Genomic DNA, 23,402 nt, shown 5'->3' with positions numbered 1-23,402 from the left:
CCTGCAGATTGAAATCCCTCATGACTATTGTAGCATTTCCCTCTGGGATCAATTTCTGTCTCGCATTGTAATTTGTAGGCCACATCCTTAGAACTGTTTGGGGGTCTGCATACAACTCCCAAAGGGTCTTTTTACCGTTGCAGTTCCTTAGCTCTATCCACAACGATTCAACACCTTCCAACCTTATGTCACCTCTTTCCAATGATTTGATTTAATTTTTTACCAACAGGCCACGACGTCCCCTCTCTGCCTTCCTGCTTGTCCTTTCAATACAATGTGTGTCCTTGGACATTAAGATCCCAGCGAAAATCTTCCTTCAGCCACGATTACAACATCTCACCTGCCAACCTGCAACCACGCTACAAGTTCATTGACCTTAGTTTGCGTACTGCGCACTTTCCAATTCAACACCCTCTGGCCTGTATTCACCCTTTTCGATTTTGTCCGCCCTTCTCGTTGCAACTCACCCTGCTGACTGCAACTTTGCCCTGGCATCGGCCTCCCCTTGCTTCGAGTCTCACTATACGCCGCCTCTGTTTGTAAACCAACTCCCCCACCCTCAGCTGGAGGGTGCTGGAAATAAATAAAAACACAAAATGCTGGCAGAACTCAGCAGGCCAGACGGCATCTATGGGAGGAGGTAGTGACGACGTTTCGGGCCGAAACCTGACCCTCGACACTGTCACTCTGATTCCCAGCCCCCTGGCGGATTGGTTTAAATTTGTCCTCTGACCGCTGTCTTTATTTCTTTTTCTATCTTTTTTATTAATATCGACATATTAAAAATAACAAATATTGATACATAATTATTGTGATTACATTGTTAATGGTCAACACACAATAAACGACAGGTACAAGAGAATACAAAGTCATACATGATACAAATATCATGTATACAAAGTAAGAAAAATTGGTATAACAATAAGAAAAAAACAGAAAAGGAAAAAAAAACAAAAAAAACCTTTCCATGGATAGATTAGCTTTTCATTTGGGGTCCTCCCGCCTCTTTGCTCCAGTTTTGAGGCACAGCATCAGCTGGCTCTTCAACCGCGGCAGGCAGCGTGTGGAGGGGAATCTGGTTCAGATTACAACTAGATCCTAGTCTCGTCCTCTTCTCTCTCCACCCTGCAACACTCTTCCCATCTTCCCACTGTCCCTCTGCCCGTCCCTGTTCCACCCCTCCAAATCTGCACTCTCTTCCATCTCCCTCCCCTTCACCCCCTCTCCACTGCATCCCTCCCTCACATCTCCTACTCTTGATCCCCTCTCCTTCATTCCCATTCCCCTCCTCTCCCTTTTCCCCCTCATCTCTCCCCAACATTTCTCCCACCTCGATTCCCTCTCTCCTCCTATCTTCTCCCTCACCCTCTCTCCCGCCTCCTCTCCCCTGCAACTCTTCCCCCACCACCTATTTCCCTCCCTTTCTCTCCCTCCCAACACCTCCCCACTTCATCCCCTTTCCCTCCCTCCTCTCCCCTCCAACGCCTCCTGCCCTCTCATCCCCTTTCCCTTTCTCTCTTCAATCGTCCCCCTCTCTCGCTTCACCCTTCCCTCTCACTGCCCCTCCAACCCTTCATCCCCTTTCCACAGCCTTCTCCCCTTCCCTCTTTGTCCCCTCCAACACTCTTCCTGGCCCTCGCTTTCCTCTCTCCTCCCCTACCTGTTCCTCCAAACTCTCTTTCTCCCCCTCACCCTGTTCCCCGGCCAGCCACCCTTCTGTGTGCTCGGCTCGGAGTCCTGACTGGCAGAGAGCCCGCACGCCGTTCAACGGCTCCCCCTGAACCCGGGGGTCGCAGAAAGATCCTTATGTGAAGCAGGACCCAAATCCCTGATCAGGATGCGGAGGTGGGGGGTGTGCAGGGGGGGGGGTCTGTCCCAAAGCCGGCTGCCCTCCGTCCAACCTTACCGACCCCGAGTATGATGTGACCCCCTTCCCCCAACGTTACAGAACCTGAGTATGATGTGCCCCTCCCTCCCCCAACGTTACAGACCCTGAGTACGATGTACCCCCTCCCTCCCCCAAACTTACAGAACCTGAGTACGATGTGCCCCTCCCTCCCCCAACCTTACAGACCCTGAGTATGATGTACCCCCTCCCTCCCCCAACCTTACAGACCCTGAGTATGATGTACCCCCTCCCTCCCCCAACCTTACAGACCCTGAGTACGATGTGCCCCTCCCTCCCCCAACCTTACAGACCCTGAGTACGATGTGCCCCCTCCCTCCCCCAACGTTACAGACCCTAAGTACGATGTGCCCCTCCCTCCCCCAACCTTACAGACCCTGAGTACGATGTGCCCCTCCCTCCCCCAACATTACAGACCCTACGATGTACCCCCTCCCTCCCCCAACCTTACAGACCCTGAGTATGATGTGCCCCTCCCTCCCCCAACCTTACAGACCCTGAGTACGATGTACCCCCTCCCTCCCCCAACCTTACAGACCCTGAGTACGATGTACCCCCTCCCTCCCCCAAACTTACAGACCCTGTACGATGTACCCCCTCCCTCCCCCAACCTTACAGACCCTGAGTACGATGTGCCCCTCCCTCCCCCAACCTTACAGACCCTGAGTATGATGTGCCCCTCCCTCCCCCAACCTTACAGACCCTGAGTATGATGTGCCCCCTCCCTCCCCCAACCTTACAGACCCTGAGTACGATGTGCCCCCTCCCTCCCCCAACCTTACAGACCCTGAGTACGATGTGCCCCTCCCTCCCCCAACCTTACAGACCCTGAGTATGATGTGCCCCCTCCCTCCCCCAACCTTACAGACCCTGAGTATGATGTGCCCCCTCCCTCCCCCAACCTTACAGACCCTGAGTATGATGTGCCCCCTCCCTCCCCCAACCTTACAGACCCTGAGTATGATGTACCTCCTCCCTCCCCCAACCTTACAGACCCTGAGTAAGATGTGCCCCTCCCTCCCCCAACCTTACAGACCCTGTACGATGTACCCCCTCCCTCCCCCAACGTTACAGACCCTGTATGATGTACCCCCTCCCTCCCCCAACCTTACAGACCCTGAGTACGATGTGCCCCTCCCTCCCCCAACATTACAGACCCTGAGTACGATGTGCCCCCTCCCTCCCCCAACGTTACAGACCCTGTATGATGTACCTCCTCCCTCCCCCAACCTTACAGACCCTGAGTACGATGTGCCCCTCCCTCCCCCAACGTTACAGACCCTGAGTACGATGTACCCCCTCCCTCCCCCAACGTTACAGACCCTGAGTACGATGTACCCCCTCCCTCCCCCAACCTTACAGACCCTGAGTACGATGTACCCCCTCCCTCCCCCAACCTTACAGACCCTGAGTACGATGTGCCCCTCCCTCCCCCAACATTACAGACCCTACGATGTACCCCCTCCCTCCCCAACCTTACAGACCCTGAGTACGATGTGACCCTCCCTCCCCTAACATTACAGACCCTACGATGTAACCCCTCCCTCCCCAACCTTACAGACCCTGAGTACGATGTGCCCCTCCCTCCCCCAACATTACAGACCCTACGATGTACCCCCTCCCTCCCCAACCTTACAGACCCTGAGTACGATGTGCCCCTCCCTCCCCCAACGTTACAGACCCTGAGTACGATGTACCCCCTCCCTCCCCCAACCTTACAGACCCTGAGTACGATGTGCCCCCTCCCTCCCCCAACCTTACAGACCCTGAGTACGATGTACCCCCTCCCTCCCCAACCTTACAGACCCTGAGTACGATGTGCCCCCTCCCTCCCCCAACCTTACAGACCCTGAGTACGGTGCCCCCTCCCTCCCCCAACCTTACAGACCCTGAGTACGATGTGCCCCTCCCTCCCCCAACCTTACAGACACTGTACGATGTGCCCCCTCCCTCCCCCAACGTTACAGACCCTGAGTACGATGTGCCCCTCCCTCCCCCAACCTTACAGACCCTGAGTACGATGTGCCCCTCCCTCCCCCAACCTTACAGACCCTGTACGATGTGCCCCCTCCCTCCCCCAACCTTACAGACCCTGTACGATGTGCCCCCTCCCTCCCCCAACGTTACAGACCCTGAGTACGATGTGCCCCTCCCTCCCCCAACCTTACAGACCCTGAGTACGATGTGCCCCTCCCTCCCCCAACGTTACAGAACCTGAGTACGATGTGCCCCTCCCTCCCCCAACCTTACAGACCCTGAGTACGATGTGCCCCTCCCTCCCCCAACCTTACAGACCCTGAGTACGATGTGCCCCTCCCTCCCCCAACCTTACAGACCCTGTACGATGTGCCCCCTCCCTCCCCCAACCTTACAGACCCTGTACGATGTGCCCCCTCCCTCCCCCAATGTTACAGACCCTGAGTACGATGTGCCCCTCCCTCCCCCAACGTTACGGACCCTGAGTATGATGTACCCCCTCCCTCCCCCAACCTTACAGACCCTGAGTACGATGTGCCCCTCCCTCCCCCAACGTTACAGACCCTGAGTACGATGTACCCCCTCCCTCCCCAACCTTACAGACCCTGAGTACGATGTGCCCCTCCCTCCCCCAACCTTACAGACCCTGAGTATGATGTACCCCCTCCCTCCCCCAACCTTACAGACCCTATACGATGTGCCCCCTCCCTCCCCAACCTTACAGACCCTGAGTACGATGTACCCCCTCCCTCCCCAACCTTACAGACCCTGAGTACGATGTACCCCCTCCCTCCCCCAACGTTACAGATCCTGAGTATGATGTACCCCCTCCCTCCCCCAACCTTACAGACCCTATACGATGTGCCCCCTCCCTCCCCCAATGTTACAGACCCTGAGTACGATGTGCCCCCTCCCTCCCCCAACCTTACAGACCCTGAGTACGATGTGCCCCCTCCCTCCCCCAATGTTACAGACCCTGAGTACGATGTACCCCTCGCTCCCCCAACGTTACAGACCCTGAGTACGAAGTGCCCCTCCCTCCCCCAACGTTACAGACCCTGAGTACGATGTGCCCCTCCCTCCCCCAACCTTACAGACCCTGAGTACGATGTGCCCCCTCCCTCCCCCAACCTTACAGACCCTGAGTACGATGTGCCCCTCCCTCCCCCAACATTACAGACCCTACGATGTACCCCCTCCCTCCCCCAACCTTACAGACCCTGAGTATGATGTGCCCCCTCCCTCCCCCAACCTTACAGACCCTGAGTACGATGTACCCCCTCCCTCCCCCAACCTTACAGACCCTGAGTACGATGTGCCCCCTCCCTCCCCCAACCTTACAGACCCTGAGTATGATGTGCCCCCTCACTCCCCCAACCTTACAGACCCTGAGTATGATGTACCCCCTCCCTCCCCCAACCTTACAGACCCTGTACGATGTGCCCCTCCCTCCCCCAACCTTACAGACCCTGAGTACGATGTACCCCCTCCCTCCCCCAACCTTACAGACCCTGAGTATGATGTGCCCCCTCCCTCCCCCAACCTTACAGACCCTGAGTATGATGTGCCCCCTCCCTCCCCAACGTTACAGACCCTGTACGATGTACCCCCTCCCTCCCCCAACCTTACAGACCCTGAGTACGATGTGCCCCCTCCCTCCCCCAACCTTACAGACCCTGAGTACGATGTGCCCCTCCCTCCCCCAACGTTACAGACCCTGTATGATGTACCCCCTCCCTCCCCCAACCTTACAGACCCTGAGTAAGATGTGCCCCTCCCTCCCCCAACCTTACAGACCCTGAGTACGATGTGCCCCCTCCCTCCCCCAACCTTACAGACCCTGAGTACGATGTGCCCCTCCCTCTCCCAACCTTACAGACCCTGAATATGATGTACCCCCTCCCTCCCCCAACGTTACAGACCCTGAGTACGATGTGCCCCCTCCCTCCCCCAACCTTACAGACCCTGAGTATGATGTGCCCCCTCCCTCCCCCAACCTTACAGACCCTGAGTATGATGTGCCCCCTCCCTCCCCCAACATTACAGACCCTGAGTACGATGTGCCCCCTCCCTCCCCCAACCTTACAGACCCTGAGTACGATGTACCCCCTCCCTCCCCCAACATTACAGACCCTACGATGTACCCCCTCCCTCCCCCAACCTTACAGACCCTACGATGTACCCCCTCCCTCCCCCAACCTTACAGACCCTGAGTATGATGTGCCCCCTCCCTCCCCCAACCTTACGGACCCTGAGTATGATGTACCCCCTCCCTCCCCCAACCTTACAGACCCTGAGTAAGATGTACCTCCTCCCTCCCCCAACCTTACAGACCCTGAGTACGATGTGCCCCTCCCTCCCCCAACGTTACAGACCCTGAGTACGATGTACCCCTCTCTCCCCCAACCTTACAGACCCTGAGTACGATGTGCCCCTCCCTCCCCCAACCTTACAGACCCTGAGTACGATGTACCCCTCTCTCCCCCAACCTTACAGACCCTGAGTACGATGTGCCCCTCCCTCCCCCAACCTTACAGACCCTGAGTACGATGTACCCCTCTCTCCCCCAACCTTACAGACCCTGAGTACGATGTGCCCCTCCCTCCCCCAACCTTACAGACCCTGAGTACGATGTACCCCCTCCCTCCCCCAACGTTACAGACCCTGAGTACGATGTACCCCTCTCTCCCCCAACCTTACAGACCCTGAGTACGATGTGCCCCTCCCTCCCCCAACCTTACAGACCCTGAGTACGATGTACCCCCTCCCTCCCCAAACTTACAGACCCTGAGTACGATGTACCCCCTCCCTCCCCCAACCTTACAGACCCTGAGTACGATGTGCCCCCTCCCTCCCCCAACCTTACAGACCCTGAGTACGATGTGCCCCTCCCTCCCCCAACCTTACAGACCCTGAGTACGATGTGCCCCTCCCTCCCCCAACCTTACAGACCCTGTACGATGTGCCCCCTCCCTCCCCCAACCTTACAGACCCTGTACGATGTGCCCCCTCCCTCCCCCAATGTTACAGACCCTGAGTACGATGTGCCCCTCCCTCCCCCAACGTTACGGACCCTGAGTATGATGTACCCCCTCCCTCCCCCAACCTTACAGACCCTGAGTACGATGTGCCCCTCCCTCCCCCAACGTTACAGACCCTGAGTACGATGTACCCCCTCCCTCCCCAACCTTACAGACCCTGAGTACGATGTGCCCCTCCCTCCCCCAACCTTACAGACCCTGAGTATGATGTACCCCCTCCCTCCCCCAACCTTACAGACCCTATACGATGTGCCCCCTCCCTCCCCAACCTTACAGACCCTGAGTACGATGTACCCCCTCCCTCCCCAACCTTACAGACCCTGAGTACGATGTACCCCCTCCCTCCCCCAACGTTACAGATCCTGAGTATGATGTACCCCCTCCCTCCCCCAACCTTACAGACCCTATACGATGTGCCCCCTCCCTCCCCCAATGTTACAGACCCTGAGTACGATGTGCCCCCTCCCTCCCCCAACCTTACAGACCCTGAGTACGATGTGCCCCCTCCCTCCCCCAATGTTACAGACCCTGAGTACGATGTACCCCTCGCTCCCCCAACGTTACAGACCCTGAGTACGAAGTGCCCCTCCCTCCCCCAACGTTACAGACCCTGAGTACGATGTGCCCCTCCCTCCCCCAACCTTACAGACCCTGAGTACGATGTGCCCCCTCCCTCCCCCAACCTTACAGACCCTGAGTACGATGTGCCCCTCCCTCCCCCAACATTACAGACCCTACGATGTACCCCCTCCCTCCCCCAACCTTACAGACCCTGAGTATGATGTGCCCCCTCCCTCCCCCAACCTTACAGACCCTGAGTACGATGTACCCCCTCCCTCCCCCAACCTTACAGACCCTGAGTACGATGTGCCCCCTCCCTCCCCCAACCTTACAGACCCTGAGTATGATGTGCCCCCTCACTCCCCCAACCTTACAGACCCTGAGTATGATGTACCCCCTCCCTCCCCCAACCTTACAGACCCTGTACGATGTGCCCCTCCCTCCCCCAACCTTACAGACCCTGAGTACGATGTACCCCCTCCCTCCCCCAACCTTACAGACCCTGAGTATGATGTGCCCCCTCCCTCCCCCAACCTTACAGACCCTGAGTATGATGTGCCCCCTCCCTCCCCAACGTTACAGACCCTGTACGATGTACCCCCTCCCTCCCCCAACCTTACAGACCCTGAGTACGATGTGCCCCCTCCCTCCCCCAACCTTACAGACCCTGAGTACGATGTGCCCCTCCCTCCCCCAACGTTACAGACCCTGTATGATGTACCCCCTCCCTCCCCCAACCTTACAGACCCTGAGTAAGATGTGCCCCTCCCTCCCCCAACCTTACAGACCCTGAGTACGATGTGCCCCCTCCCTCCCCCAACCTTACAGACCCTGAGTACGATGTGCCCCTCCCTCTCCCAACCTTACAGACCCTGAATATGATGTACCCCCTCCCTCCCCCAACGTTACAGACCCTGAGTACGATGTGCCCCCTCCCTCCCCCAACCTTACAGACCCTGAGTATGATGTGCCCCCTCCCTCCCCCAACCTTACAGACCCTGAGTATGATGTGCCCCCTCCCTCCCCCAACATTACAGACCCTGAGTACGATGTGCCCCCTCCCTCCCCCAACCTTACAGACCCTGAGTACGATGTACCCCCTCCCTCCCCCAACATTACAGACCCTACGATGTACCCCCTCCCTCCCCCAACCTTACAGACCCTACGATGTACCCCCTCCCTCCCCCAACCTTACAGACCCTGAGTATGATGTGCCCCCTCCCTCCCCCAACCTTACGGACCCTGAGTATGATGTACCCCCTCCCTCCCCCAACCTTACAGACCCTGAGTAAGATGTACCTCCTCCCTCCCCCAACCTTACAGACCCTGAGTACGATGTGCCCCTCCCTCCCCCAACGTTACAGACCCTGAGTACGATGTACCCCTCTCTCCCCCAACCTTACAGACCCTGAGTACGATGTGCCCCTCCCTCCCCCAACCTTACAGACCCTGAGTACGATGTACCCCTCTCTCCCCCAACCTTACAGACCCTGAGTACGATGTGCCCCTCCCTCCCCCAACCTTACAGACCCTGAGTACGATGTACCCCTCTCTCCCCCAACCTTACAGACCCTGAGTACGATGTGCCCCTCCCTCCCCCAACCTTACAGACCCTGAGTACGATGTACCCCCTCCCTCCCCCAACGTTACAGACCCTGAGTACGATGTACCCCTCTCTCCCCCAACCTTACAGACCCTGAGTACGATGTGCCCCTCCCTCCCCCAACCTTACAGACCCTGAGTACGATGTACCCCCTCCCTCCCCAAACTTACAGACCCTGAGTACGATGTACCCCCTCCCTCCCCCAACCTTACAGACCCTGAGTACGATGTGCCCCCTCCCTCCCCCAACCTTACAGACCCTGAGTACGATGTACCCCCTCCCTCCCCAACCTTACAGACTTTGAGTACGGTGCCCCCTCCCTCCCCCAACCTTACAGACCCTGAGTACGATGTGCCCCTCCCTCCCCCAACCTTACAGACCCTGAGTATGATGTGCCCCCTCCCTCCCCCAACGTTACAGACCCTGAGTACGATGTGCCCCTCCCTCCCACAACCTTACAGACCCTGAGTACGATGTGCCCCTCCCTCCCCCAACCTTACAGACCCTGTACGATGTGCCCCCTCCCTCCCCCAACCTTACAGACCCTGTACGATGTGCCCCCTCCCTCCCCCAACGTTACAGACCCTGAGTACGATGTGCCCCTCCCTCCCCCAACCTTACAGACCCTGAGTACGATGTGCCCCTCCCTCCCCCAACCTTACAGACCCTGTATGATGTGCCCCCTCCCTCCCCCAACGTTACAGAACCTGAGTACGATGTGCCCCTCCCTCCCCCAACCTTACAGACCCTGAGTACGATGTGCCCCTCCCTCCCCCAACCTTACAGACCCTGTACGATGTGCCCCCTCCCTCCCCCAACCTTACAGACCCTGTACGATGTGCCCCCTCCCTCCCCCAATGTTACAGACCCTGAGTACGATGTGCCCCTCCCTCCCCCAACGTTACAGACCCTGAGTATGATGTACCCCTCCCTCCCCCAACCTTACAGACCCTGTACGATGTGCCCCCTCCCTCCCCCAATGTTACAGACCCTGAGTACGATGTGCCCCCTCCCTCCCCCAACCTTACAGACCCTGTACGATGTGCCCCCTCCCTCCCCCAATGTTACAGACCCTGAGTACGATGTACCCCTCCCTCCCCCAACGTTACAGACCCTGAGTATGATGTGCCCCTCGCTCCCCCAACGTTACAGACCCTGAGTACGATGTGCCCCTCCCTCCCCCAACGTTACAGACCCTGAGTACGATGTGCCCCTCCCTCCCCCAACCTTACAGACCCTGAGTACGATGTGCCCCCTCCCTCCCCCAACCTTACAGACCCTGAGTACGATGTGCCCCTCCCTCCCCCAACCTTACAGACCCTGAGTACGATGTGCCCCTCCCTCCCCCAACATTACAGACCCTACGATGTACCCCCTCCCTCCCCCAACCTTACAGACCCTGAGTATGATGTGCCCCCTCCCTCCCCCAACCTTACAGACCCTGAGTATGATGTGCCCCCTCCCTCCCCCAACCTTACAGACCCTGAGTATGATGTGACCCCTCCCTCCCCCAACCTTACAGACCCTGAGTATGATGTGCCCCCTCCCTCCCCCAACCTTACAGACCCTGAGTATGATGTACCCCCTCCCTCCCCCAACCTTACAGACCGAGTATGATGTGCCCCTCCCTCCCCCAACCTTACAGACCCTGAGTAAGATGTGCCCCTCCCTCCCCCAACCTTACAGACCCTGAGTATGATGTGCCCCCTCCCTCCCCCAACCTTACAGACCCTGAGTATGATGTGCCCCCTCACTCCCCCAACGTTACAGACCCTGTATGATGTACCTCCTCCCTCCCCCAACCTTACAGACCCTGAGTACGATGTGCCCCTCCCTCCCCCAACGTTACAGACCCTGAGTACGATGTGCCCCCTCCCTCCCCCAACGTTACAGACCCTGTATGATGTACCCCCTCCCTCCCCCAACGTTACAGACCCTGAGTACGATGTACCCCCTCCCTCCCCCAACCTTACAGACCCTGAGTACGATGTGCCCCTCCCTCCCCCAACCTTACAGACCCTGAGTACGGTGTACCCCCTCCCTCCCCCAACCTTACAGACCCTGAGTACGATGTACCCCTCTCTCCCCCAACCTTACAGACCCTGAGTACGATGTGCCCCTCCCTCCCCCAACCTTACAGACCCTGAGTACGATGTACCCCCTCCCTCCCCCAACCTTACAGACCCTGAGTACGATGTACCCCCTCCCTCCCCCAACCTTACAGACCCTGAGTACGATGTGCCCCTCCCTCCCCCAACATTACAGACCCTGAGTACGATGTGCCCCTCCCTCCCCCAACCTTACAGACCCTGTACGATGTGCCCCCTCCCTCCCCCAACCTTACAGACCCTGTACGATGTACCCCCTCCCTCCCCCAACCTTACAGACCCTGTACGATGTACCCCCTCCCTCCCCCAACCTTACAGACCCTGAGTATGATGTGCCCCCTCCCTCCCCCAACCTTACAGACCCTGAGTATGATGTGCCCCCTCCCTCCCCCAACCTTACAGACCCTGAGTATGATGTGCCCCCTCCCTCCCCCAACCTTACAGACCCTGAGTACGATGTGCCCCTCCCTCCCCCAACCTTACAGACCCTGAGTACGATGTACCCCCTCCCTCCCCCAACCTTACAGACCCTGAGTACGATGTGCCCCTCCCTCCCCCAACATTACAGACCCTACGATGTACCCCCTCCCTCCCCCAACCTTACTGACCCTGAGTACGATGTGCCCCTCCCTCCCCCAACCTTACAGACCCTGTACGATGTGCCCCCTCCCTCCCCCAACCTTACAGACCCTGAGTACGATGTACCCCTCCCTCCCCCAACCTTACAGACCCTGAGTACGATGTGCCCCTCCCTCCCCCAACCTTACAGACCCTGAGTATGATGTGCCCCCTCCCTCCCCCAACCTTACAGACCCTGAGTACGATGTGCCCCCTCCCTCCCCCAACCTTACAGACCCTGAGTACGATGTACCCCCTCCCTCCCCCAACCTTACAGACCCTGAGTACGATGTACCCCTCCCTCCCCCAACCTTACAGACCCTGAGTATGATGTGCCCCCTCCCTCCCCCAACCTTACAGACCCTGTACGATGTACCCCCTCCCTCCCCCAACCTTACAGACCCTGTACGATGTACCCCCTCCCTCCCCCAACCTTACAGACCCTATGATGTGCCCCCTCCCTCCTCCAACCTTACAGACCCTGAGTATGATGTGCCCCCTCCCTCCCCCAACCTTACAGACCCTGAGTATGATGTGCCCCCTCCCTCCCCCAACCTTACAGACCCTGAGTATGATGTGCCCCCTCCCTCCCCCAACCTTACAGACCCTGAGTATGATGTACCCCCTCCCTCCCCCAACCTTACAGACCCTGAGTACGATGTGCCCCTCCCTCCCCCAACGTTACAGACCCTGTATGATGTACCCCCTCCCTCCCCCAACGTTACAGACCCTGAGTACGATGTGCCCCTCCCTCCCCCAACCTTACAGACCCTGAGTACGATGTACCCCTCCCTCCCCCAACCTTACAGACCCTGAGTACGATGTACCCCCTCCCTCCCCCAACCTTACAGACCCTGAGTATGATGTGCCCCTCCCTCCCACAACCTTACAGACCCTGAGTATGATGTACCCCCTCCCTCCCCCAACCTTACAGACCCTGAGTACGATGTGCCCCCTCCCTCCCCCAACCTTACAGACCCTGAGTACGATGTGCCCCTCCCTCCCCCAACCTTACAGACCCTGAGTACGATGTACCCCCTCCCTCCCCCAACCTTACAGACCCTGAGTACGATGTACCCCCTCCCTCCCCCAACCTTACAGACCCTGAGTACGATGTACCCCCTCCCTCCCCCAACCTTACAGACCCTGAGTACGATGTACCCTCCCTCCGTCCCCACCCCAGCCGGGGACCGCAGGCTGCGGGTCATCTTTTCGCCCACCGATCCCTCCCGCCCAGCCGGAGGGTCTACCCCGCCCCGCCCGCCCGCAGTGTCGGGGAAGGAGGCGGCTTTCCCCCTCGGGCGAGGAAAGGACGAGCGGCGTGGCGGATAAACCTGATTCCTCTGCTCTCCTCCCACTGACCCTGACTCGGACAGCCGAGGGCGAGAGACAGAACCATTTACTTCTCTCTGTTCAGCAGGGCTGCCGCAGAGGAGAGGGGGGAGAGAGAGAGAGAGAGACGGGGAGGGAGAGGCAGACGGAGATAGGGACGCAGGAAGAGAGAGGGAAGGAGACGGAGGAGAAAAAGACGGATAGAACGAGAGAGAAAGCGTTCGAGAGACTGAGAGAGACGGAAAGAGACTGAGAGAAAAAGAGAGAGAACGTGAGAGGGAGAGAGAGAAAGAGAGATAGAACGAGAGAGGGAGCATCCTTTTTACCCTGACCCTCCCCAGTCTGCATTGATCGGCGGAGGTGAGTGTGTGTTTTGGTCTCATTTCCCTCGGCTTTTCCAGTCTTCTCCGTATCCCTCACGACTCCATGGTTAACGCGCCCCTCCGCCCTCCCTCCCTTCCCCTTCCCACGCACAGATACCCGAAGACATCTGATCGGGGTGCTGGGGGGAGAAGGCGGCCTCTCTGGGACCTCGGGGTGGGGAGACACCCCACACACCTCTCCTCCCTAGGGCTCTCCCTCCTCCCCCACTGTCTGCCGTGGGTGGGGGGAGGTTGGGAGGTGGAGGATGAGCTGAGGGGAGGGGGGAGGGACCGGCGGTCGCACGGGGTGGGGTTAAGTTCGGAGGTGACCAACCTAGTGAGTGGGATGGGGGGGAGGAGAGACCACTTTCCCAGCCTAACACTGAGTGGCCTCTCCCCCCCCATCCCCTCCCCTCCCCACTTTGCCACCGGTCCTCATCCTGGGGAGAAGGTGGGAGGCTGCCCGGCCAAGCTTGTCGGTTCTGAGGGGTCCGAGAAGACGGGGAGCATCCTTAAACCAGCCTCGGGTGTCCGATGGGGGCGGGGGCGGAGGTCACAACATTGGAGGAGGGAATCTGCAGGAAATTCCGGGCATGGAGGGAGGTGGATTTCGATCGATTGGCTGCCGTCAGCTCAAGGGACCTTCAACGACTGCCCTCCTCCCCCCCTTCCCCTCTCCTTCCTGTGTGGTGGGGGGGCAGAGGCTGAAGGAGGGAGGAGGGCCTCAGAGGGGCCGACTGGCCTCTCTATCTGTCCCCACCCTCCCCAGCCCCGGTCAGCTCAGGGAGGTGAGGGCTCTGGTGTTGTGTGGGTGAGGTAGGCAGTGAGACCGATCCGAGGGGGCTGATGCTGAGGAGGGTGGGGGCAGCCCCCTCCCTGTAGGGTTGGGGGGGAAGGAGAAGGTCAGGGGAATGTCTTAAGGATATGTGCAGGGCCTGACTCTCAGTCTCTATCTCTTACTCCGCCTGTCTCTCTCCCTTTATCTCTTTACATTTCTCCCTCCTCAATCCCTACTCTCTCCCCCTTTCACTCCCCTCACGTTTCCCTCTCCTTGACCTCTTCCCTCCACACTCCCCTGTCCTCCACTTCTCTCTCTTCGGTCCCTTTTTTCTCTTTCGAATGTTCCTTTCCCACTCTCTCCTCTCCTCACACCTCTGCTTCCTCCCTCTCCCTACCGTTCCGCCTTCCCTCTTTTACCCTCCCCATTCCTCCCTCTCCCTTCTCCCCTTCCCCTCTCTCCCCTCACCATTCTCTCCCCTCTTCCCTCTCTCCCCTCCCCTCCCTTTCGCTCTCCCCTCTCCCTCCCTTTTGCTCTCCCCTCTCCCTCTCTCCTTGAACCCTCCCCATCACCACTCCCTTTCATTCACCCCTTCCTCAACCTCCTTCCTTCACTCTCTTTCCCACTTCCCCCTCCTTCCCCTCTCTCCCTGTCACCCCTCCCTCTCTCTTCTCATCTCCCCCCCCCCCACCACCAGAAGCATGCCGAAAGGAGACACCCCGGTCAACAGCACCATGAGCATCGCCCAGGCGCGGAAACTGGTCGAACAGCTGAAAATCGAGGCCAGCATGTACCGGATAAAGGTCGGGACTTGCCCCAGATCCCCACCTCACAGCCCAGGGGGAGCGGGAGGGAAGGGGGAGATTGGAAAAGGGGCGGGGGGGAGTGTGTGAGAAAGAGAGAGAGGTGGGAACAGGAGGGAGAGAGAGAGATTGGGAGGGAGCGGGAGAGGGAGTGAGAGAGATTAAGAGGGAGTGGGAGAGAGAGAGAGAGAGAAATAGGGTGAGAATGGGAGGGCAATAATGAGGCAGAGGCGAGGGAAAGACAGAAAGGAAGATAGAGAGGGCGAGAGAGAGAGACGGACGACAGGCATCCAGAATAGAGAGTGAGGAGGGGCCGTACAGTAGTGTGGAGGTCAGTGTTACCCTACTACAGCACCAGTGACCTGGGTTCAATTCCCACCGCTGCCCCTAAGGAGTTTGTACGTTCTTCTCACAACCGTGTGGGTTTCCTCCGGGTGCTCCGGTTTCCTCCCATAGTCCAAAGACGTGCTGGTTGGTTGGTTAACGGTCACGTGGGTGTAATTGGGTGGGGAAGGCTCGTTAGGCCGGAAAGGCCATTTACTGTGATGGGTCTCTGAATAATACAAAGAAAGAGGGAAAAGCAGGGGTTCCTGGGAGTCTCTATCTCTGAGGATCTATCCTGGGCCCAATATATCGATGCAGACACAAAGAAGGCAAGGCAGTGGCTATATTTCATTAGGACTTTGAGGAGATTTGGTTTGTCTACTAAAACACTCACAAATTTCTGCAGATGTACCATGGAGAGCATTCTGACTGGCTGCATCACCGTCTGGTATGGAGGGGTGTGGGGGCTACTGCACAGGATTAAAATAAACTGCAGAGAGTTGTAAACTCAGTCAGCTCCATCACGGGCACCGGCCTCCATCGTATCCAGGACATCTTCAAGGAGCGGTGCCTCAGAAAGGCAGCGTTTGTCATTAAAGACCCCCTCCACCCAGGACATGCTCTGTTCTCATTGCTACCATCAGGAAGGAGGTACAGGAGCCTGAAGGCACACACTCAGCGATTCAGGGACAGATGCTTCCCCTCTGCCATCCGATTTCTGAATGGACGTTGAACCCATGAACACTACTTTTTTATTTCTGTTCTTGCATTACTTATTTAATTTAACTTTTTAAATAAACATTCTTCTAACTGTAATTTACAGATTTTGGAATTATATAGTGCATTGTACTGCTGCTGTATAGCCAAAAATTTCATAGCATAGGAGAGAGAGAGGGAGGGGGAGAAAGAGAGGGGGGAGAGAGAGAGGAGAGAGAGGGAGGGGGAGAGAGGGAGGCAGAGGGAGAGAGAGGGAGACGGAGAGAGAGGGAGGGAGGGAGAGAGAAGGGAGAGAGAGGGAGGGGAAGAGAGGGAGGGGGAGAGAGAGGGAGGGAGGGAGAGAGAGGGGAGAGAGGGAGAAAACACGAACCTCAGACCGACCTTGGTACTGACAGGTGACCATTCAGCCCATGGTCTCTGTGATGCTTCTTCACACTCAGTCCCCACTGATTTACCTTGAACAAGGGAGCTTCTCACTTCAGCACCCTCTTCATGTGAGGGCAGCGGCCGATGAAAGGTCTCGGCCCAAAATGTTTAGTCCCTTCCACAGATGCAGGCAGGCCTGCTGACTTCCTCCAGCACTCTGAGCTTGTGCGTGTGCTCCTCTGGATTTCCAGCATCTGCACACTCTCTTGCGTCTATGATTGCCCGCTGTCCACTACATCCTTTATATTTTTACCGAGAAACAGTGCAGAGTTGTCTCTTTCGGGCCGCGCTGCCTAGTAACACTCCCGGTTTGACCCTAAGCTAATCACGGGACAATTTACAATGACCGATTGACCAACCGGTCCAGTAAAATCGCCCTGAAGAAACACACGCGGTCACGGGGAGGATGTGCAAATTCCTTACAGGCAGTGGCGGGAACTGAACCCGGGTCGCCGGTACCATAAAATGCTGTACTAACCGCTAAGCCAGAGGTGGACAGGGTACCCCTCCACCCTGCTTTCCCTGGAGGGAAGGGAGTCTCGGCAGGCCAGCCCATGGGAACATGGGCTCCCCTCCCTAGTCACACTGATCCCCCTCACTCCTCACCTGTGCTCTGCTGTTTTTACCCCACCGCTCTCTCTCTCTATCTCCTCGATCGCTGATCGAGAGACGGGAATTCAGGCAGATATTCCCCTTCTGGACGGGAGATCCCTGATTGTGCATCTTGCACAAGGTGGGGGGGGGGGGGGGCTTATTTTTTGATTTGAACGCAGCTACTGAGTGATAAGCTGACAATCGGGTCTGACAATCCCTTGAGGTGGCAGCAGATTCAGGTTTAATATCACTGGCACATCTGGTGAAATGTGTGCGCTTTGGAGCAGCGGTACGATGCAATTCATGATAATAGAGAAAAACTGTGAATTTCAGTAAATATAGTTAAATAAGTAGTGCAAAAATAGAAATGAAAGAGTATTGAGGTAGTGTTCATGCTTATTCAGAAATCGGGTGGCAGAGGGGAAGAAGCTGTTCAAGTCAAGTCAAGTCACTTTTATTGTCACTTTGACCATAACTGCTGGTAAAGTACATAGTAAAAATGAGACAACGTTTTTTCAGGACCATGGTGTTACATGACGCAGTACAAAAACTAGACTGAACTACACAAAAAAAAACACAGAAAAAAACTACCCTAGACTACAGACCTACCCAGGACTGCATAAAGTGCACAAAACAGTGCAGGCATTACAATAAATAATAAACAGGACAATAGGGCAGTAAGGTGTCAGTCCAGGCTCTGGGTATTGAGGAGTCTGATAGCTTGGGGGAAGAAACTGTTACATAGTCTGGTTGTGAGAGTCTGAATGCTTTGGTGCCTTTTTCCAGATGACAGGTGGGAGAAGAGTTTGTATGAGGGGTGCGTGGGGTCCTTCATAATGCTCTTTGCTTTGCGGATGCAGCGTGTGGTGTAAATGTCAGTGATGGCGGGAAGAGAGACCCTGATGATCTTCTCAGCTGACCTCACTACCCGCTGCAGGGTCTTGCGATCGGAAATGGTTCCTGATTCTGTACCTCCTTCCTGATGGTAACAATGAAAAGAGGGCGTGTGTTGGGTGGTGAGGGTCCTTAATGATGGATGCTGCCTTTCTGAGGCATCGCTCCTTGAAGTTGGCCTGGACACTACGGAGGCTGGTGACTGTGATGGAGCTGACTGAGTTTACAACTCTCTGAAGCTTACTTCAACCCTGTGCAGTAGCCCCATACCAGACGGTGATGCAGCCAGTCAGAACGCTCTCCAAGGTACATCTGCTGAAATTTGCGAGTGTTTTGGGTGACAAACCAAATCTCCTCAAACTCCTAATCCTCTCTGTAGCTGCATCGGTTAGCACAGGGTAAAACAATAGCAGAATGCAGATTAAAATTTTTACAGCGACAGAGAAAGTGCAGTGCAGGTGAACGATAAAGTGCAAGATCATAATGAGGTAAAAGATTCAAAAAACCAGGTAATGATAGGAATCTAGAAGATTATAAGGCTAGCAGGAAGGATCTTAAGAATGAAATTAAGAGAGCCAGAAGGGGCCATGAGAAGGCCTTGGCGAACAGGATTAAGGAAAACCCCAAGGCATTCTACAAGTATGTGAAGAGCAAGAGGATAAGATGTGAGAGAATAGGACCTATCAAGTGTATGGAACAGGCGAGATGGCAGAGGTACTTAATGAATACTTTGCTTCAGTATTCACTGTGGAAAAGGATCTTGGCAATTGTAGGGATGACTTGAAGTGGACTGAAAAGCTTGAGCATGTAGATATTAAGGAAGAGGATGTGCTGGAGCTTTTGGAAAGCATCAAGTTGGATAGGTCACCGGGATCGGACGGGATGTATCCCAGGCTACTGAGGGAGGCGAGGGAGGAGATTGCTGAACCTCTGGCGATAATCGTTGCATCATCAATGAGGTCGGGAGAGGTTCCGAAGGATTGGAGGGTTGCGGATGTTGTTCCTTTATCCAAGAAAGGGAGTAGGGTTACCCCAGGAAATTATAGACCAGTGAGTCTTACTACAGTGGTTGGCAAGTTGATGGAGAAGATCTTGAGAGGTAGGGTCTATGAACATTCAGAGAGGCATAATATGATTAGGAATAGTCAGAATGGCTTTGTCAAAGGCAGGTTGTGCCTTACCAGCCTGATTGAATTCTCTGAGGATGTGACTAAACATGCTATGAAGATAGAGCTGTAGATGTAGTGTATATGGATTTCAGCAAGGTATTTGATAAAGTACCCCATGCAAGGCTTATTGAGAAAGTAAAGAGGCATGGGATCCAAGGGGTCATTGCTTTGTGGATCCAGAACTGGCTTGCCCACAGAGTGGTTGTGGATGGGTCATATTCTGTATGGAGGTTGGTGACCAGTGGTGTGCCTCAGGGATCTGTTCTGGGACCCTCACTCTTTGTGATTTTTATAAATGACCTGGATGAGGAAGTGGAGGGATGGGTTAGTAAATTTGCTGATGACACAAAGGTTGGGGGTGTTGTAGATAGTGTGGAGGGTTGTCAGAGGTTACAGTGGGACATCGATTGGATGCAAAACTGGGCTGAGAAGTGGCAGATGGGGTTCAACCCAGATAAGTGTGAGGTGGTTCATTTTGGTAGGTCAAATATGAAGACAGAATATAGTATTAATGGTAAGACTCTTGGCAGTGTGGAGGATCAGAGGGATCTTGGAGTCTGAGTCCATAGGACACTCAAAGCTGCTACACAGGTTGACTCTGTGGTTAAGAAGGCGTACGGTGCATTGGCCTTCATCAGCTGAGGGATTGAGTTTAAAAGCCAAAAGGTAATGTTGCATCTATATAGGACCCTGGTCAGACCCCACTTGGAGTACTGTGCTCAGTTCTGGTCGCCTCACTACAGGAAGGACGTGGAAACCATAGAAAGCGTGCAGAGGAGATTTACAAGGATGTTGCCTGGATTGGGGAGCATGCTTTATGAGAAAAGGTTGAGTGAACTCTGCATTTTCTCCTTGGAGTGACAGAGGATGAGAGGTAACCTGATAGAGGTGTATAAGATGTTGAGAGGCATTGATCGTGTGGATAGTCAGAGGCTTTTTCCTGGGGCTGAAATGACCAGCACGAGGGGGCACAGTTTTAAGGTGCTGGGGAGTAGGTACAGAGGAGATGTCAGGGTAAGTTTTTCATACAGAGAGCGGTGAGTGTGTGGAATGGGCTGCCAGTGACGGTGCTGGAAGCAGAAACAATAGGGTCTTTTAAGAAACTCCTGGACGGGTACATGGAATTTAGAAAAATAGAGGGCTGTGGGCAAGCCTGGGTAATTTCTGAAGTACGTACATGTTTGGCACAGGATTGTGGGACGAAGGGCCTGTATTGTCTAAGTATGTAAGCAGTATACTACTCTGAGATTCGTCTTCTTCAGAGAGCAAGCCATGGAGACAGAAACTTACAGCACCTCAGAGGCCCATTGGCTCACAATGTGCTGATCGCTAGAGAAAACTATGGAATCCATGCGAAGAGAGACTGCCCCGGGGCTGGCTGCTTTACAGAGGCAATGAGAGGGGCGGCTGGTTTCTGTGGTGTGTGTGACCCTCATGCTCATGGCCGGAGGAGCTGCCCTGCCGAGGCGCGAGTGCACCCGGGCGGGGTGCCGGTGAAAATCAGCGAGAGTTGGCGGGGCAGGGACACTCCGGGAGAAGGGCTGTGCAGTGGAAAAGGAATGCACAGTTTGACAACTTGTCCCAGAGGGAAATGGGGCACCTTCCGCACCCGCCCCCCCCCCAAGGGCATTTACGCAACTGGTTGGCACACAACAAGATCGTAGGAGAGGCAAGAGCGAAAGTAACCATTCTGCATAAGGTGACATTTGCCTCAACCGCGCCTCTTTAATCCTCTTCTCTAACTTTCTCCATCCCTCTCTCCCCCTCCTTTCCTCCCTAACTCTTCTCACACCCCTCCACTGGCCCGGACAGGTCTCGAAAGCTGCGGCGGACCTGATGGCCTACTGCAACGCACACACCTGCGAGGACCCTCTTATCACCCCTGTGCCCACCTCCGAGAACCCCTTCCGCGAGAAGAAGTTCTTCTGCACTCTCTTATGAGACCGGCCGTCACTGCCTGAAGGAGCAGGTTCCTGTGTTCATGTTACTCGCTGGTGTCGCTGGTAAACAGATCATCTTCACACCAATAAAGTGGCCTCTCGCTTGTTCTAAAACCCTCCTTGCCTCTCTTGTTTACTTTTCAGGACCACTGTGGGTGGGGTGGGGGGGGGGGGGAGAGACCCTTTGGCCCTTCGAGTCCATGCTAGCCATTTGATTCAGATCATGCCTCCCGGTGGCGTAGCGGCATCAGCACCGGACTTTGAGGCCAATGGTCCTGGGTTCGAATCCGGCCGGCCCCTTGCGTGCTTTCCATCCGAGCTAGCTGCTCTGCTTTGTTAAAAAAAAGCAGACATAAATGCTAAGGAAATGGCTAAAACGCTGCCCGACATGCCCCAAAGCATGGAAGGAAGCAACAACTTTAAAAAAAGCAAGACCATAAAAAAAAGAATTAGGCCATTCAGCCCCTCGAGGTTGTTCTGCCATTCCATCACAACCAATTTATTGTCCCTCTCAACCCCACTCTCCTGTCTTCTCCCCGTTACCTTTGATGCCCTGACTAACCTATAATCCTTCAATTTAAATGCACCCAATGACCTGGCTTTCTCCGGCTAAAGAAATTCCTCCTCATTTCTGACATCCCTCTATTCCGAGGGTGTGCCCTCTGGTCCTAGACTGGCCCACTCTCAGAAACATCCTCTCCACGTCCTCTGAGATCATGAGGCGTAGGAGCAGTTTTAAGCCGGAGATTGGGGCTGAGAGGGAAGATGGGTCAGCTGTGAAGAAATGGCGCAGCAGACTAGTTGGGCCGCATGGCCGAATTCTGCTGCGATACCTCGTGGTCAGATTCAGGTTCCAATGGTTGCGTTGCTGTTGTTGCGCAGACCGCGAAATGCGCCGTTCGCACAAATGGCCGAGGCAGCCGAGGGGGTGCTGGGGGCGGGGGGGGGCAGCCTGCAAATGCCTCCGCACGTTTCGGCACTGATGTAGCTCGTCCGCAGTATTCGACACAGCAGCAGCGCAACCAGATGCTCAACGCAGAACGACACCCACCGGCAGCAACGACAACAGAAATCAGGAGTAACACACGCAGAAATGTTGGAGCAGGTCAGGCAGCGTCCACGGAGATGAGGTGTGAGGGGTGCTCGACGGAGCGGTTCCCCCATTTTACGACGGGTCTGCCCGATGTGGAGCAGGCCGCACTGGGGGGGGGGGGGGGGGTCGCCGGATACACTGGGCGGGCGAAGTATCACCTCACCAGGAGGGACTGTTCGGGGCCCTGAGTGGGGGTGAGGGAGGAGGTGTGGGGGCCGGTGCCACACTTTGGCTGCTTGTAAGGATAAACACACAAGGCAACCACAGCCCCCTCCCACCCCTCACACACACACACAGGCACCACCCCAGGGCAAGGCTTCCTCGAGCAGCCAGATCTCACAGTTGCTACATTGGGCGCCAGACTCCTGCCTCTGCTTAGACTCCCAGAGGGCGAAGAGGGGCTTAACTCTGTACTCTACTCTGGGGGCAATGGAGAGAGGTAGAGGGCCAGAGTGATTCTCAGCTGCACCTGTGCTGATTGAAAAACAAATTGCTGGTTAAACTCTGAAGGTCAGGAAGCATCTGTGTACGGAGAGGGGCATTTTGATCAGACCTGTCACCCTGTCATCTCCTGAGTGCAGTCTGTCTCTCTCTCTCTCTCTCACACACACACAACCTCAAACTATCTCCCCCAGGACCCCCAAACTCTGCTGGGATCCTGTGTAAATACAGACACGCTCCCCGGGGCCTCCTGTAAATATGGACACAATCCCCGAGACCCACTGTAAATACGGACACACTCCCCGGGACCCCGTGTAAATTCAGACAACAGTCCCCAGGACCCCTGTAAATACCGACACACACCCCGGGACCCCTGTAAATACAGACACACTCCCCGGGACCCCCTGAAAATACGGACGCACTCCCCGGGACCCCCTGTAAATACGGACACGCACCCCGGGACCCCCTGAAAATACGGACGCACTCCCCGGGACCCCCTGTAAATACGGACAGACTCCCCGGGACCCCCTGAAAATACGGACGCACTCCCCGGGACCCCCTGTAAATACGGACACGCACCCCGGGACCCCTGTAAATACCGACTCGCTCCCCGGGACCCCCTGTAAGTACTGACAAACTCCCCGGGACCCCCTGTAAGTACTGACACACTCCCCGGGACTCCCTGTAAATACCGACACGCTCCCCGGGACCCCCT

General features: G+C 56.1%; 1 protein-coding gene across 4 annotated transcripts; it reads left to right on the top strand.

Moving 5' to 3' along the window:
• The first annotated feature begins 13,070 nt into the window (after positions 1 to 13,070).
• On the top strand, positions 13,071 to 21,264 carry gng3 (guanine nucleotide binding protein (G protein), gamma 3). Of its 4 annotated transcripts, none has more exons than XM_059955163.1 (4): positions 13,071 to 13,403; positions 13,434 to 13,506; positions 14,987 to 15,089; positions 21,026 to 21,264. In XM_059955163.1, exons 3-4 carry the CDS (start codon positions 14,988 to 14,990, stop codon positions 21,152 to 21,154), a joined length of 231 nt encoding a protein of 76 aa, XP_059811146.1. In that variant the 5' UTR covers positions 13,071 to 13,403; positions 13,434 to 13,506; position 14,987; the 3' UTR covers positions 21,155 to 21,264. The 4 variants fall into 4 exon arrangements, with proteins under 4 accessions (XP_059811146.1, XP_059811145.1, XP_059811144.1 ...); XM_059955161.1 differs by having other exon boundaries at positions 13,078 to 13,403; positions 14,984 to 15,089; XM_059955162.1 differs by having other exon boundaries at positions 13,071 to 13,506.
• The last annotated feature ends 2,138 nt before the right edge of the window (positions 21,265 to 23,402 follow it).

Source organism: Hypanus sabinus, chromosome 31 (assembly GCF_030144855.1).
Source record: "Hypanus sabinus isolate sHypSab1 chromosome 31, sHypSab1.hap1, whole genome shotgun sequence".
Classification (NCBI taxonomy): Eukaryota; Metazoa; Chordata; class Chondrichthyes; order Myliobatiformes; family Dasyatidae; genus Hypanus; species Hypanus sabinus.
This window is presented reverse-complemented; position numbering and strand designations above follow the sequence as displayed.